This window comes from Chlorocebus sabaeus, chromosome 26 (genome assembly GCF_047675955.1).
Source record: "Chlorocebus sabaeus isolate Y175 chromosome 26, mChlSab1.0.hap1, whole genome shotgun sequence".
Classification (NCBI taxonomy): Eukaryota; Metazoa; Chordata; class Mammalia; order Primates; family Cercopithecidae; genus Chlorocebus; species Chlorocebus sabaeus.
The window spans coordinates 14,503,558-14,521,982 of record NC_132929.1 but is presented as its reverse complement, the minus strand read 5'-3'; the positions used below and the strand labels follow the sequence as shown (position 1 = coordinate 14,521,982).

The window sequence follows — 18,425 nt, the reverse complement described above, 5'->3', positions numbered from 1 at the left end:
CTGCCTCACAGGTACCCAGATTGACTGTGGGACATGTCCATTCTGATTTAATGATGCAACATCACAGCTTTCTCTTCTACTTCAGAAAGCATTGGAATATTAAGGAATGAGTATTATTGGTGATGGGAATAACTTGCAATGCTGATTTTTCAAGAATTAACATTCACACACATTGGTACTAAGATAATGTTAATCACAGGAAATTATTTGCAGTGCACCTCAGAAAACATCAGCACACACTGCCACCACTTACGATCTGCTGAACCTGAAGATGACCTTATCAGACCCTTCCCGACAAAAATATTGTTGTCTAGACGTGGAGGACATAGAGACGCTTTCCCCCTATTCCAACATGAACTACAACGTCCATAAAGTAATGCCATCCTGAGAGTTAAGCTTTAAAATATAATCATAATGGATCAGAGCAGATATAAAAATTCTGGGACCCTTTGTGTTCCCGGAAAGAAAAATGAGAGGCAGGATAGACAAATGTCCAGGTAATGAAGGGAGGAGGAAATGCCAGGGAACCAAGCATAGCCTCAGACAAGGGAAAGATAACACACACATCCAATCACAGGGAAGGAGAATGGAAAGTTAGCAGAGCAAATCAAGGCATCACAAATAGCTCCTTCCTGCCCTGAAGGAATGTTAAAATTTCTTCAGAAGTAGAGTTAGTATTTTGAAGGGTGAACATTTCTGGGTCTTCTCAATGCAATCCCACCCTAGAAGACATTTCTGGAAAAGACTTTAGAACTTTGGTCTTTAATACAACTTCTCTTTGTTTTGATATAGATTCACTTTTGGTAATTTATCTCGTATCTATGAAGATCTACATCGTGATTGTTTCTGTGTTTTAAAATTTTTCAAGTTAACAAATCATTATCATATAAAGAAGTGCTTAACAAGGCTTGAAAATGTAAATCAATGATAATTTTGGCATTATTGCCAGTTAGTAAGATTTTTCCTTAACCTGGACAACTATTTGTGCTATTTCATCAGGAGAATAGGCCGGGTATGGTGGCATAATTTGGGAGGCCGAGGTGAGAGAATCACTTGAGCCCAGGAGTTCAAGACCAACCTGAGCAAAATAGTGGGACCCTCTCACTACAAAAAAACTAAAAAATTAGCAGGGCTTGGTGGCGCATGCCAACAGTCCCAGCTACTAGGGAGGCTGAGGTAGGAGGATCACTTGAGCCCAGGAGGTCAATGCTGTAGTAAAACTTGATTATGCCTCTGCATATCCACAAAGTGAGACCCTGTCTCTAAATAAATAATAATCATCAGGAGACTTTGTCTTATGTCTTTTAGGCATCTCATTCATCAGAATTTCCTAATCTCCCCAAAGCCCAGTCGAAGTTTGGGTTAAAGCTCAGGTGAATAAGAGAGAGAGAAAGGGTTTAGGCACTTAATATTACCTAGTGGAGCTAGGGACAAGCTTGAAGAATCCCAGTAAATTAAACAAAAGGTACCAGTGCCAGCTCAGTGAGCCAGGGGAATTTTTAAATATCATTAGAGCCTGTCATCTTTTACCTTGGGTCAGTGGACATATTTGTACCACTGACAGCCTGTTTAATCATCTACTCTATTCACTTGAATGTAAGAATTCTCTGGCGGGCAACAGACACACAAAAAAATGCTCATCATCACTGGCCATCAGAGAAATGCAAATCAAAACCACAATGAGATACCATCTCACACCAATTAGAATGGAGATCATTAAAAAGTCAGGAAACAACAGGTGCTGGAGAGGATGTGGAGAAATAGGAACACTTTTACACTGTTGGTGGGATGGTAAACTAGTTCAACCATTATGGAAAACAGTATGGCGATTCCTCAAGGATCTAGAACTAGAAGTACCATATGACCCAGCCATCCCATTACTAGGTATATACCCAAAGGATTATAAATCATGCTGCTACAAAGACACATGCACACGTATGTTTATTGTGGCACTATTCACAATAGCAAAGACTTGGAATCAACCCAAATGTCCATCAGTGACAGACTGGATTAAGAAAATGTGGCACATATACACCATGGAATACTATGCAGCCATAAAAAAGGATGAGTTTGTGTCCTTTGTAGGGACATGGATGCAGCTGGAAATCATTCTTAGCAAACTATCACAAGAACAGAAAACCAAACACCGCATGTTCTCACTCATAGGTGGGAACTGAACAATGAGATCACTTGGACTCGGGAAGGGGAACATCACACACCGGGGCCTATCATGGGGAGGGGGAGGGGGGAGGGATTGCATTGGGAGTTATACCTGATGTAAATGATGAGTTGATGGGTGCTGACGAGTTGATGGGTGCAGCACAGCAACATGGCACAAGTATACATATGTAACAAACCTGCACGTTGTGCACATGTACCCTAGAACTTAAAGTATAATAATAATAATAAATAAATAAATAAAAGAATTCTCTGGCAGGGATGAGCTCAAATAATGGATTTAAATATAAATAAATGGAAGAATGGTTTAAAAATTCTTAGGACAGTTTGTCTAAAACATATCACCTATTCATAAATGATAGCAGGTTTCTGCAACTATTGGGGGTCCACGGCCTCTTCCTTCAGCCCTCTGAAGGGCACTGTCTACTTGCTGTCTATGAGAGGTTACTGCCAAGCATGGCACAGTCATCGCTCCCGGTATGCCTCTCATGGAAGGCCTTATTTCCCCATCAGTACACACCAGAATGAAAGCTCTAGGAGGTTATGGTCCAAGCACATCTGGCTTGTTTACCAGTGTATCTGCAGCACCTCATATAGTAGTTCATAGTTTTCATTCAATAAATATTCACTGAATAAATGAATGGCTATTTCCAGTTGTCTATCACCAAGTCAGTTTTCAAACATTTCTCAATTCAAGCTTAGAATTTGACCTCCTTCCCTGCCCCCACAGCCCCCATCCCCACCAATAATATTCTGCAAGAACACAAAATTTGAAACTTGCATTGAACTATGTTCCTCTTCTCTGGGCTCTATATTGGGTCCTACCAACTTCTTCCTCAATGTATCTTCAATGATTATCTCCTTTGTCTCCCTGTCAATAGCCAAGGCCACAGTACGTACCCCAAGCTTTTAATAGTTTCTCTATTTCTCTCCTTATTTAATACGTCCAGCAAACTGGTACTATACCTACTATACTGAGTTCTAGCAGAGCCTCTTTACTTCCTAGACTACAACGATTTCGTGTTTGTGCTCAGATAAGCACAGACTGCAGGGTACAAAGGAGCAAGTGATGACTAACCCTCCTGCCACTGATACTGAGAAAGTTGCCTCCCCACCCTGAATCTCTGCTGTCTCATCTGTACAATGTGAGGCTTGGGACACTTGGTTTCCAAAGGTACATCCATCATACTAAGATACCCCTATTAGTATCCTACCAGCTCCACAATATCCTCAATTAATTCACATTCCTCATCCATCCAAACCGTGCACTCCCTCCCATGCCATACAGGCAAGCTACCTTCTACTCCAGTCAGGCCTCTTATTCTATATCCAATAGGCTCAATTTTGCAATTAATCTTGGCTCATCCTACTTTTTTCTCCACATGATATACCAAGCTCTGCCCCTTTATCCATCCAAATTCCGTGTTTCCTTCAAGATCTCAAGATCTAACTCAATTTTGGCTTCTATGACTCTTCCCTAACTCACCTGTCTATAATGGCATCTACTTTATCTAAGACATTGTAGCAAAGTGTTACATGGTCTCCCCCAAAAGAGACACTTTTAGAAAGGAAGGTCTCTGCAGGGAAAAAACAATCAACCTCCAAAGGAAGGGAGTAGTACTCAGTTCTCAATCTTTAAAGTCGTGTGCCTGAGCTGGGCACGGTAGCTCATGCCTCCTAGCACTTCGGGAGGCCGAGGCAGGCAGATCACTTGAGCTCAGCAGTTCGAGATGAGCCTGGGCAACATGGTGAAACCCCCTAACAAAGACACAAAAAATTAGCCAGATGTGGTAGCGTGCACCTGTGGTCCCAGCTACTCAGAAGGCTGAGGTGGGAGGATCATTTGAGCCCAGGAGGCAGAAGTTGCAGTGAGCCATGATCACACCACCACATTCCAGCCTCGGCAGCAGAGCCAGACCCCATTTAAAAAAAAAAGAAAAATCATTTGCCTGACCAAGTTAAACATTAATAAAACCAATTTTTACTTATCTATGTTTTAAGTTTACATATACAAATGATATGAAGAAAAATTTATCCTCTTGGTAATTAACATGGAAGAAGTTTCCGTTGCAAGAATAGTGTGTTGCTACAGAAAATAAAGAGGATACTTTGAATGGATGAAACCGCAGAGAACATGGTCAACAGTAGATGGATCCATCAGTGCCCTTTAAGGAGGGTACTTCCTATTAACCATAGAACTTTCATTTGGCCACTCAGATGAATGAAGTATTCTGCTATAATAGGATACTGAATGAGACTTTGCTGCTGCCTAGAATTTTTGACATTGTGCTAAGCTGAGAGCAATCAAGGAAAGGTAGCCTTACATTCCAAGGAGATGTTAAATACACATGCACATGACTGACTAAAAAACTATAACACTAGCCCCATGATTCTTAGACTGCCTTGTACCTGCAGCCTATTGAAGAGCTCAGGGGCACATTTGAACACAGCAATTTGGACCTACTTCCCACTTACAGAATCACACATGTGTAATCTTGTTTGAAAAACAAAAGAATTAGATTGAAATTAGGTTGTCTCCAAAAAGCTATAGGCCAAATAGGATAGCACACTATTTAAGAACATGTTGTTGGAACTGGATTTAAGTCATGCCTCTGCCATTTACCAGCCAGGGAATCTCAGCAAAGTTACTCCATCTTTGGGAGTCTATTTCCTTATCCTTAAAAATGCAGATAATGGCTGGGCGCAGTGGCTCACGCCTATAATCCCAGCACTTTGGGAGGCTGAGGAGTGTGGATCACCTGAGGTTGGGAGTTTGAGACCAGCCTGGCCAACATGGTGAAACCGTCTCTAATAAAAACACAAAAATTAGCCAGGTGTCATGGCGTATACCTGTAGTCCCAGCTACTCAGGAGGCTGAGGGAGGAGAATTGCTTGAACCCAGGAGGTGGAGGTTACAGTGAGCTGAGATTATGCCACTGGACTCCGGCCTGGGTGACAGAGCGAGATTTTGTCAAAAAAGAAAAAAATAAATAAAACACACACACACACACAGAGCAGATAATCACAGTAGCTATTTCACAAGGTTTTGTGAGTATCAGAAGTAGTGATACTTGCACCATGCTTAGCACAGAGCCTGTCCCTGAGTCAATAAATGTGATTTATTATTATATACCAGACATTCAGCCAGCCAGCCCTAGAAACCGGGCTCAGAAAGGCATTTGCTTCTCCATCTAGAACACAAATATTTATTCTTTATATGAAAGATCCTTTTCCTGTTTCATGGGGAGATTTTGCATCCCAAGTAAACAACTATAAATCTCAACTACACATCTGGATTTCAGTGGCTAACAGGGAATACCAATAGAAAGCATGCAGGGATGGTGAAAAACCTGTTTTCCACAGTTCTTTCTAAAATTTTGCAGCTGGTAGAGGCTCCCCAGTGGGAGAATCACCACTGAATTTTACACCTTTCCCTGATTACATCAATAAGCAAAGGTATCTTTCCATTTCTTCATAATTGTCTGTTGTGGAGGGGAAAAAAAGCAAAACAAAAAAGAGAAAAATCTTAAGAGACACAAGTTGTAGTGTAAAGAGTCACATAAATAAAACTGAGTCAGGAACCATGAGTTCACACAACTTTATTTTTAGGAAGGTCTCCATAAACATAAATGGTTCTACCGCTGAGGATGACATCATTGAGCGTCTTCTCTGTTAAACACTGAAAGATACTGCTGAGCCACACAAATTATATTTTTCCACGCTACCAATAACTTTCCATGTTACCAGTACCACACTTTGCCTGTGTTACAGCACATTCCTCTTGGTGCCTGGAATACACAGGCTCTCTCTTTTCTAACTTTACTGATCTTGCCACAGATGGTTACTGTGACCTTGGATGTCTTAGGCCCATAATCAAACCAACTGAGTTAATTGGCTTAGACACTCTTAGGAGTGACGCAGTGGCCCCCACCTCTGGGATAACACCACCGTATTTCTAAAACTGCTTGTGGGAAATTTACAGGGTCATGGTTATGTTATTTACATGCAAATAGGAAAGAAAATCCATTCCAGCAGGCCACATTCTAACTACAAACACAAGAGGTTATAAGTACACAAGAGGAAAACCAAACAGTCTGTTAGCATTATCTCCAAAGTCCTAGGAAAAGGAGCCAACTGCTTAGCCATCACAAAGGACTTGGGCAAAATCCTGTGACCCCTGGCATCAGATATTGTCCTTATGCTAATTTTGCAGATAGCGTCTTTTGCCTAACATTTTCATGATTAAGCCAAGGACAGCATAAAACATATGCATTTCTTAGAATTCCATTTATATTGTAATCACTTCTCTGTGCTGCTCTGAGGGCAGCAGGAAGTCTCAGACTGGTCTTCAATCTTCCTCAAGGGCTTTCTCTGACCTCTTTATTAAGAACAGAAAGTTGCCAGTAAACATTCAACAAACTACACCTCCAAGCTCAAGCTCTGTGTCAAGTTCAGATCTGATGGCTTTAGAGCAATGCTCAAAGTCAGTTCGTCAACCTTTATCCCGAAAGTTAAATGTTTTATTTTAAATATTTTACTTAGTTTGCAAATTTGAGCAGTTTATTAGCCTCCCTAGGAAAATAAGGAAAGCTTTATCTCATCATCTTGGGTTATCTGAAAACCACCTGCACTGCTCAATGTGGGAGAAAAGTTGATCCACAGCACCATCTCCTGGTCATTCTTGGGTATTGCACTGAGCGTCAAAGAAAAGCGGAGCACTTCTGAAGAGTGACTTTCAGGGCATTAAAGTACACCAAGCCATCAATGGTCAATCAACTACACCTAAAATATAAAAGTGTGCATGTGGCCTTCCCAGCAACCCCTAGGATGTTGATTTGTACCAAGTATTAGATTTCATCAGTGTGGCATAAACCCAGATACGCTAAAAGCTAGCAAGAACATGCAGGTTTCAAAGGGAAATTAAAAAAAAATCCTTTGTAAAAATGCAAAAGTACTTCTAGTAGAATACTAAAAGCATAAATTATGGTTGTAGACTATAAAAAGATGTATATAAACATTAGAACAATAAACACTGGATTACTAGAGAGGGGAGGGAGAGACAACACGTGGGCTGAAACTACCTACTGGGTACTCTACTCACAACGTGGGTGCAACATACTCATGTAACAAATCTGCACGTGCGACCCCTGTCGCTAAAAGTTGAAAAACAATTTTAAAAAACAAAAAGGGAACATGGAAAAGTGAAAAGAGGGATGTAGAAAGATAGCAACCAAGATGGTTTTTCTCTAATATCACTTAATATTACATATTTTGGGTAACAATAAATGGGGACAGACAGGCATTCAATAAGTTGTTGCAGGAAGTTGTACTAGATATGCAAAAAGGATTTATGCCAGTTCCCCAAATCTCACTTTAACCATGGGTCATAAGCACAGAAAATATTCTCCCATGTAGAACACACCAAGTGTTCCCAATCGCCTTTGGGATCACTACTCGGTTCTGCCCATCAAGCTATCCTTTTTCTCCCCTACATGAGCAGTGAGTCACTTGAGTGAGCACAGCCTGGAAACTGAGGTCATGTCAGAGCTTAATCCAGTATCACTAATGACCAGATCTTTACCTGTCAATCATCTAGTACCTGCAACAATTGTTTCCCAAGTTGGTTCACACAGAATCCCTTGGGGAGCTTTTTGAAAATAGGTTTCCAGGCCCTTCTAGTTCTGCCACAGAATCGCTACAGCTGGAAACCAAAAAACTTCAGGGTCCACATTCTCCCCCAGGTGATTTTAATTGCAATCAGTCTGTGGACTCACAATTGGAAGCCGCTGGAAGATCACAGCTGTATCTTATTGAAAGAGGAAAACAATTAGATCCTTGCCAGTCTCGCACTGCTTACATCAAGTGTGGCGTCAGTTCCAGGTTATCAAAGGTCAGCATTTTTTTACTACAAAAGTTTGGTTACAGTTAAGATGTTCTCTTCTGGGTACATCATTGCCAAATGAAGAAATAGCCCAATTTACATAGTCAGTCCTCCATATCCACAGGTTTCACATCTGAGGATTCAGCCAACAGCAAATCAAAAATATTTCGAAAAAAAGATTGGGAATAGCAATATTAAAATTTAAAAAATCAAGAGTGTTAACAACTGTTTGCATAGTATTTACATTGTATTAGGTATTTCAAGTAATCTAGAGATTATTTAAAATATACGGGAGGATTGTATAGCTTATGTGAAAATGTTATGTTCTATTAGGGACTTGTACATCCTCAAATTTTTATAACCTTGGGGTAGAGGGTATGCTGAAACCCACTCTCTAGAATACAAAGAGATTACTGTATAATCCATGATTGCTTTCTTTCCAAAACCTTTCTATATGAACTATGAAAGCATCATTTTAATGTTAAACTCTGAACCCAGGAAGAAAATTGTCTTGGATAATGGGGAAGGGGGTGCATACCGTTACACAAAGGAGGAACCTCTTGCAGGCTCAAGAACCGTCTGGATGACTTGGGAACATAAATTGTGGCAGTGGGCTAGCACGTTTCTAATGGAGAAAGACTGGAGGTTGGAAGCTTAATTAAATGCATTTACAGCAAATTTGGATGTGAATTAACCATGCCAAAGCTAAGACGGGACTTGAAAGCATGTTTTCTTCAGGGTGACTCAATCTCATTTCCAGGAGAAGGGTCCCTATATAGTCCCTTAGTCACAATTAGTCCGTCCCCAACCTTTGTCTTTTTCTTGCTCTCACATCCCTCACCAGAGTCCATATATGACAATGTTAAAGCTGACTGTGATGCGTATCCTGACTCCTAGTGTCCTCCATGCACCGGGGAACAAGTCTGCACCCTCAATTTCCCAAGCCCTGAAACACCTAGAATTGGATTTTTTGTCCACAATGGAAGCTCATATATGTTAGCTGAATTCTTGAAAGCTGCTGCTGACCAGTTTGGTTAAGGAGCAAGAATGTGTTGCCACTTTGATTAAAACCAGGACTTTAATAGAAAGTATAGTCCCTAATGACAGATTATCCAGAGCTAGAAAAAAACTGTTGTCGCCAGTACCTTCAAGAATCCTTCTGGCTGTGATTCCTCAGCTGTGACTGAGGGAGGACTGTGAGCCAGGGTTGGTCTCCCCAGAAATACCTTCTCACCTGGTCAAGGATTACAGGACGTACAATTGCCTCTAGATTTCCCACCATCTGCCTGAAATCTTCACCACTTCCCCTTCTGACAGCAACAAAAGGCAGCGATGTGCATTGGCAGCAGTTCTGTGGGGGTCCCAGAAGTAGAGAAACCGATTCTAAGAAAATGGAAACCATGGCCTCGTGAAAGCTAGATGTCCTGACAGTCCAGGCAGCTCATGTGATAGGTGATCTATTGAAACTTTCTGTGAGTTTTACTCATGCTGTTAGGGGAGGACAAGAGGAGGAGGAGGACCATTACGTAGAGGGAATACAGAAGGGGGCAAAACAGACAAAGAATTTTCATTACGAGAATTTTTATAACCAAATACACGATTTTTTTGTTTGCCTGTCAATAAAATTGTTTTCATTGTAATTTACATGTGTCCTGCCAGTCAATTTAACAAAACATTTTCATTTTATTCCGTTTACTCCAGAATCTCTGCTAAACTGGAAGCATTTTTACTTCAGTCCTGTTAATCAATCAATAAGCACCTACTCTGAGCACCTACTGACTACCATTCATGCTGGGTACCACAGCTTAAAAAAAAGAAAAAACAAGTAAACCAATTCGATTCTAAAGGGCCTTTACCTGTAACTGAGACATACACTTATGAAATTAATAGTGAGTAAAAACCACCACAAACTTACTGTGTGAAGCAGTCAAAACAGGACAGTATAAGTAGACATTTAAAGTACTTACATTAAAAGATAATTTTAAGTCATTCATTTCAAAATAATCTCCGAAGTTCATACTTAGGAATGCCCTATCTCACAAGCCTGATGGATCTAAAAATTTGATTTATATCAGCTATAAATTAGGGAGAGGTAGCTCTGCTTGTAAAATATTTTTTTTCTTCTACAAGAGGATTTCTCGCAGCTCGTTTGGAATTGGCAACTTGAATTGAAAGCAAGTTTTGGTGATAAGAGCACAGCCCCTGAGCCACACAGCCAGGCTCAATATGAGCTCTGCTAGGTTCTAGCTGTGTGACTTCAGACAGGTGATTCAACATCTCTGTGTTTCAGGGTCCTTGTCTGTAAAGAGAAGATAATGACAGTGCCTCCCCATAGAGGTGTTACAAAGATTACATGAGTTCCTGTAATTCAAGTCCTTGGCACCATTCCTGGCCCTCATCTGCCGCAGAAAGCAGAGCATGGCACTGCCAGGCCCAGGTGCATAGGAAACACCTGGGCAGGGAGCCCATCTGGTACTAGATAGAAGTCTTTTTCCCCCAGAGAACTCGTACGTGTTTGCATGTCTTTCTGAAAAGCAACTAGAAGTTATTCCTTTGGGAGATGGAGGAAGACAGCACAAACGCTATAATTTAGCTATGTATTTTCCTCCTTTTATCTCAATTCTTAAAACAGAACTTTCTCTGACATCAAATTGATGACAGGCTCTTCCCACCCACTTCAGAGCCAATTCTAGACAGCTGGAAAAAGAAGGAATCCACAGCAAGAAAATCACCGTTCTGATTAGATGCCAGCTTCTTCCCATCAGGCATGAGATAGTAATTGATTGACTGGATGGATAATAACTTGCTCCTGGATTGATGCTCAATGATAGTTATATCTAATCTCTGTGCATAGAAAAGCCAAGCCAGCCAGGCATAGTGGCTCACACCTGTAATTCTAGCACTTTGGGAGGCCAAGGCGGGTGGATCACCTGAGGTCAGGAGTTCAAAACCAGCCTGGCCAACATGGTAAAATCCTGTCTGTACTAAAAATACAAAAATTAGCCAGGCATAGTGGTGGCGCCTGTAATCGCAACTACTTGGAAGGCTGAGGCACGAGAATCACTTGAACCCAGGAGGCAGAGATTGCAGTGAGCCAAGACTGTGCCATTGCACTCCAGCCTGGGCAACAGAGGGAGACTCCACTAAAAAAGAAAAAGAAAAAAAAAAAGCCGAGCCTACTGACATTAGCAGTATCATGTGGTTGAAAAATAACCATCATAATAATTTACATTAGTCTCATTTGTATTGAAATGATGCCAATGTAAAGCCACATGTAAAGATGAATTCAACAAAAACCCAAAACCAAATGAAATACTGGTTCAGAGAATATTCTTATGCTGTGATTGTGTCAAGCTTAACAGAATTTAAAAATAATGGCCTAAATAATTCTAAGTGGTTTCACATAAATAGTTGCAGATAGAGTCCAAAATAAATATTTTCAAAGATTTTCTGAATATTGGTTCAAATTCAATTTATTCTGGATTTTGATTTCAGTCTCTGGTGCTTGTTGCTTTTATTTTATACATCTTATCTCAGTAAGTTGTCCCTGAAAAAAAATAGTAGGAGCCACGTCACCCACCCTTTAAAATTTTTTCAAATAAAAATATGGAAAAGTGTACAGGTCATAAACATAAAATTTTCACAAACTGAATACAACTGTGTAATTAGCACCCAGGTTAAGAAATAGAACTCAGCAGCACCTCAGAAGCCCACTTCATGCCTCTTCTCCCAAAAGCAACCTCTATCCTGACCCTTAACTACATAGTTCAGTGCATCATTTGACTCTTGCTGCATAACAATCACAAAACTTCAGTATTTTATCACTCACTCACCTGGGGTGGTTGCGTAGGCAAGTCGGTTCATCTTGGCTGGGCTCTTGTCAGGTCTGTCCTGCATACCCTGGCCGATGGATGAGTACTCAGACACAGGCATGCAGTGTAAGAGCAGCTAGGTGACTACCTGACTCTCGTGACCAGACAGCAGCCTGGAGAAGCTGGAGTTGCTTGCTTTTATTCAGTGCAGGCACAATGCCGAAAACCTGGAGCCAACACAATCTGTAGGCAATTAACATTTATTGTTCACCTTCCAGGGAATGACAGGTGTGGGGATGATCAAAGGTCAGTTGCTGGTCAACATAAGTAAACAAGCCTGTTTAAGACAAATTCCCCTACACTCCCTTGTACCTACTCCTTGTACTCCTTGCCCTCTGCCTCAGGGTTATAGAACAGCTGCTTTCAGCTATTCTACCCCTGGGCTCTGCAGGATCTTCCAACCTTTCAGAAGGTTTATGTCCTTTCCCTATAGTTTTTCCCACCACTGTGACAGATCCCCCACAGGCTTTCTCTTGCATGTAGGGGGTTGGGAACAGCTCGCTTCCAGCAGGCTAGCCAGGGCATGGCCATGGTGATAGCAGAGAATAAGAGAACAAACAGAAATATGCAGGCATCCTCTTTATTCAAGACAGGATTTGACAGAGCCAGGATTAGAGTGAGGCTAGTAGAGTGAGTGAGGCTAGTAGAGTGAGGCTAGTAAATTGAGTCATGCAAGTGCAGGGTCAGCTCCTGTCTTTATTGAAATTTTGACATTTTGTCCACATTGGATTTTTCTTGAATTAATTTTGATTTTTCAAAAACATTGCATTAAATATTATTTTTCTTGATTACTGAGGATTTTGGTGTCTCCTTAATTTTAAGACTGGGGAAATTGCCTTCATTGTCTCACCGTAGTCCTGACCCTGCTGGGGAAATACACTCCACATCTTCAGTGAAAGGAGCTGCAGTCATATGGCAAAGGGCATGGATTCTAAGAGATAGAGTTAGAGCTGCTAGTACAATGAATCTACTACAATTAATTTTGGCCATTTTTTAGGCTGGGTGCAGTGACTGATGCCTGTAATCCCAGCACTTGGGAAGGTTGAGACAGGAGGATCACTTGAGTGCAGGAGTTTGAGACCAGCCTGGGCAACATAGGGAGATTCCATCTGTACAAAAAGTTTTTAAAAAAATATTAGGTGGGTGTGGTGTCATGCTCCTACAGTTCCAGCTACTCAGAAGGCTGAGGTAGGAAGATCCTTGAGCCTGGGAATTTGAGGGTGCAGTGAGCTGTGATTACGCCACTGTACTCCACCCTGGGTGACAGAGTAAGACCTGGTTTGGAGCCATTTTTGCATTTTATATAAATGGAATTGGACAATGTATATTCTCTTGAGTCTGGCATTTTTTTCTTAACGTTATATTTGTGAAATGCATCCAGAGTGTTGTGTGTAATTGTAAATCATTCATTTTCATTGCTATACAGAATCCCATTGTACAAAGACACCACAGGGTTGAAGGGCATTTGGATAGTCACCATTTACAGCTATTAATACCATTGTGTTGAACAATCTAGTATAAATCTCTATTAAATATATGTGCATTTTTTGTTGGACATGTACATAGGAATGGAATTGCTGGGTCCGAGGGTGTATGTACATTCAGTTTTAATTGTTGCCAGTTTCCCAACAATTAATTCATTTAGTTTTATTAAAGTTCTTGGTATGTAGTGGTATGAATCTTCCAGTTTTGATCTTTTTTAAGATAGTTTGGCTATTTTTGGCTCCACATTTTTAAATACATTTTAGAAATAGCTTGTCAATTTCCACAAAAGAAAAAAACCTGCTGGGATTTTTATTAGGCTTGTTTTGAATCTGTAGACTAATTTGAGAAGAACTGACATCTTTTCAACATACCTCCATGTCATCTTAAATTTTTCTCCATGTCTCATACCTTTGTTATATCTACTTTGAATAAAATAGGTAGCCAATAAATATATAAAATAGGTGGTTAATTAATGCATTACAAGGCTTTAGACTTAATGATATTTTTCAGTCATACTACGCATCTGCTATGGTTCCAATGTCCTCACTAAAACTCTTGTTGAAATTTAATTGCTGTTGTTAGTTTTGGGAGATGGGGCGTGTAAGAGGTGATGAGGTCGTGAGGGCTCTGCCTTTGTGAATAGACTCATGCTATCATCACAGAAGTGAGTGGGCGATCTTGGGAGCCTGGCCCCCTTTTCTTCCCTTCCTCCCTCTCTGTCTCTGCCTCTCTTTCTCACACTCCCTCTCTTGCCCTTCTGCCTCCCTGCCATAGGATGGCCCTCCCCGGAGGACAGCACCATGCTCTTGGACTTCCCAGCCTCCAAAACCATAAACTAAATGAATTTCTCTTCATTATAAATGACCCATTCTGTAGTATTCTGTTACAGCAACAGGAAACCTATTAAGACAACCTCTTCCAGACACCTAAACTCATTCTTCTCTTTCATTCCCCTAGGCCTTGCACATGCTCTTCCTTAGTGGGGTAGAATTCCCTCCCTGCCCTCTATCCCTCCCGCCTGACTAAATCTAGTCTTCCTTGACAAGTCTGTTCAAATGTCACTGCTCTGCAGAGTTAGCAAGTCCTCTTTGTTATCTCCCACTGCATTCCTTCACCTGATTTTAAGTTGCCACGTTATATCATAATGAGCTGCTCGGGTACCCACTGAACACTTGGGTGCCTACCAGAACCAGCCCAGCACTAAGTATATTTGTGTTGGATAAATGAAAATGACCATTCTACTTTTTGCTAGGCTGTTTGGTTCAGGTGTTTTTGTTGGGCTGTTTGTTAGTTGATTTGTTTTGTCTTTCCAGACTTCATTTGAATTGAAATTTAGTCAAAGAAAAAAAATGTGTTCCAGTTTGGCAAAGGAGTACATGCCTATCTGATTGTTGCTTCATTATTTATTTTGATTTGAAAATATTTCTTTATATTAAACCTCTTTACAATATGGATTTGAAGCAGATAAATTTTTTGGTCTGATTCACTTCACAGCTTCTGAGTTAGTTTAGAAGAAAACCATCAACTGATGTTTCCGGTAACGAGTAGCAAGAGAACTCATAAAAAGGCAGGCACACCTCCAGTGACCACTAGGTGGCAGTTTCACTCTCAATATGACCAGATTGACAATGTCCATCCAAGAAGTCTGGGGCAGGCAAGTTGGAGCACAAGGTGAAGCTTAACTAGGCCTGTGGGTGGAAAAATGAAGACCCAAACTCAGCCCTGAAGAAAATTGAATTATGGAAAAAACAGCACATGGAAAATGTAAAGGAATGCCACTAGACATTATTTCACTGAAAGGTTAGCTAAGTTAACCACAGCCACAAAATCATTAGAGAAAAGATGTGCAGGACCTGAGACAGGCCAGACAGTATTGAAAGGCAAAGGAGTCTCCAGTCTGCCCTCCATGGCTGGAGCCCCGCCCCTGGGGAAAGGCAGGATGGTTGCAGGCTGGTCATGGCTGAGCCCCTGGTAATGTGCCAGGTGACCAACCTCAGATGTCTCTCAGCCAAGACTGCATGATTCTCCTCTTCTGAGTAACCCCAGAAGGAACCCCTTTATAGTTCCCATTCCAAAGTTGGATAAGGGACTTTTCAAGCTCAAAGTAGGAACGAGGGGCAGGGCTTATCTCTACAGAAAGCCGAGGTGGCTCCTATCACAGCAAATCCAGACACTTCATGGGTCTACTCACAACAGGCCAGCCAGGGCCCCTGAGGAAATTACTTGGACTATTAACCTCAAGGAGGCTGCAGGTCGAAAGCATCAACCGACTTCTATCAGGAGTGTTTTTTTGTTTTTGTTTTTTGTTTTTTTGTTTTTTGTTTTTTTTAATGACCCAGATTTCTTCTGCCCTAGAATAGGAAAACTGAGGCCCAGAGCAAGCCAGGGATGAAGTAAATCCATCCCACATGACTGAGAAGAGAATCTTCGGGTGGGCCTGAGGACACAAAAGCCCCAAGGAAGCTGTCTTGGCAGTGTCCAGGTTATTACAATATAACACCCACTCACACGTTTGTGGTAGGGCTTTAACTTTTGCACACGAAGAACCTAAGTAATCGAATTACCTGTTTTCTCTTTCTCTGCTACCAACCCCAGAAAGACTGCAAAGAATAGACCCCTGAATCTAAACCAAACTGCCAGGCTCAAAGGACACTGCACCAGCTACGAGGTAATAAACACCACGGGTTATAGGATCTGTGAATGGGATAAGTTCCTTTACTTCCCCCCTGCTGGAGTGTGAGTTATAAAACAGACTAACAAGGAGAGGGAGAGACAAATTTTCAGGAAGAGCTAGTAAGAAGGCACCTGCAGCTTCTCTCCAACATCTTCCACACCACACTGACATCAACCTCCAGGCCTAGTTTGGGTGGGGAAAGGAACCCCTAGAGGATCTGAGAGGAGAGATTGCCATGCACTCCCCCTGGTGGACTTTCCCAGGTAGCAGCCCCCACAGACACCTCTGCCACTGAGTCGCAGGAAGACAGGAAGTGGTGAAGGGCAGGGCACAGTCAGGTAGGAGGGGCTGGAAGCCACTTCTGGGCTTCTCTTGGAGTCAAACTTTGTAATGGAGGAGATCCATGCATTTCCTTGGACCCAGCATGGTCTGAAGGCATGAGCTGCAGCTTGCATCAACTTGCCAGCCCTAAAAGGACTCTTGGAGAAGAGAAGGGAAGCATCTTCTCCTGGGTTCCAATCCCTGAGCTCTTGTTAGTGACCCTGGGTGAGATGTTCACTTGCGCTGAGCCTCAGCTTTCCTCCCTATAAAATGGGGATAACATTACCTAATTCATATAGTTGTTAGAATTAAAGGAAATAAAATTCATCAAGTTTCTTGTACAGAATAGATGATTAATAAATGGGATGAGTCTGGAGCACTTGCCTGGGATGGAGCCACTGACTGACTTTGAAGCAGCAGAGAGTTCTATGTGCTTCCTAAAAAGGCCAGCCTCTAGCAACACCTATACCAGGGGACGTCAGCAGAAAAGTAAACCCAGGGTGCCAAGAAGCACTTGGGACCAGAGAAAGGACGCCCTCCCCATCACTAGCACACAGCTAACCATGGAGAAGGACTTCTCTACCACTGGCAACCACCAAGTAAACTAGGGACACCAGAGGCAAGAAAATTATGTTCAATTACAAAATACATTCCATTTTACAGCCATCTGTATTAATTATCAGTTGCTACTTTAATAAATTACCAAAACTTTAACAGCTTAAAACACACACTTACTATCATTTAGTTCTATGGGCCAGAAGTCCTACGGGTCTCGTAGGACTGAAATCAATGTCTCGGCAGGACAGCATTCCTTAGAGGCAGCTCTCGGGGTGAGTCTTTATCTTGGCTCATTCTGGTCTTGACAGTTCCGTGGGATTGTTAGACTGAGGTCCTTTCTGGTTGCTAACTGGGGTCACCCTGAACTCCTAGAAGACATTTTCTCTGTCCTTATGTAGAGTCCCTACCTCTCAGAACCAGCCACAGGGCATGGAATCCATCTCTCATGGCCCTCTCTTTGACCCCATTTCCCCTAGATGCATTTCTGTCTCAGACTGCACCCAGGGAAGGCTGTCTGCTTTTTAGGATTAGATTGGGCCCATTTGGATAATCCAGGATAATCTCTTTATCTCAAGATCCTTAATGTTAACCACACTTGCAAAATCCTGTTTGCTATTAAGATAGCATATTCACAGGTTCTGGGAATGAGAATGTGAACATCTTTGCAGGGGGGTGGGCATCTTTCTATCTACCAAACTATTATACACTCACCAGGCATTTATTTACTACCTTAATGGCCAAGTACAGTGCTATGTGCTGATTTGATGTTGCTAGAAGGATCATCAGGCAGGGGAGAAAGTCTAGGATGGGTGGTGTCCCTCACTGGGACATCCGACTTAGAGCTTTGCAGTACTCCAGGGGATGCTGTTGACATTAAAAATACAGTGTGGATTGTAACTCTCACCTCTCACTCCCTTGACCTTCTTGCCTCCCCAGTCCTTGCCCCGACTTATACAGGCTGAAGCCCCAGTCTGAAATTGCTGGAGGTGTCTAATAAGGTCATTCCAGATCTCTGGGAGGCAGGAGCTAAGTTCACCAGGGGACTCAGATGGTGACCCTGCTAGATCCAGGTTCAGCTATAGCAGAAAAAAACAGACAGCAAGGTAGGACTTACAGCAGTCCAAACAGACCCCTGGAGACAGACACTGCTCCTGCCCTTAGCCTTGCTTCCTGGCCTGGTTTCATGGTTCTTCCGGGGACTAGAGAGGGAAATGCCCAGGTCCTCTTGGGCCCCTTGTAGTTCCATATAAGAATAGAAAACCTGTCACTAACTGAAATCCCTTCCGGCTGAGGTTCCCTGGCCTATATTTTGCAGCTCCAGGGTTCAGCAGAGCTGCCAATTTGCTGATGGGTTCTCAACCACAAGGATGGTGAGTCAGCACAGTGGTTGACTCTCAGCAAAGAGGCTGCAGCCTTCAGCAGAGCTCCCGGTGGGGCAGCCTCCTCATCGGCCTGT

General features: G+C 42.1%; 1 protein-coding gene across 1 annotated transcript; it reads right to left on the bottom strand.

The window, feature by feature from the left end:
* Positions 1 to 16,260: 16,260 nt before the first annotated feature.
* On the bottom strand, positions 16,261 to 18,215 carry LINC02694 (long intergenic non-protein coding RNA 2694). Its single transcript, XM_008017092.3, is given in 2 exon segments — positions 16,261 to 16,674; positions 18,084 to 18,215. Coding segments are annotated over 2 exon segments (546 nt in total).
* Positions 18,216 to 18,425: the final 210 nt, after the last annotated feature.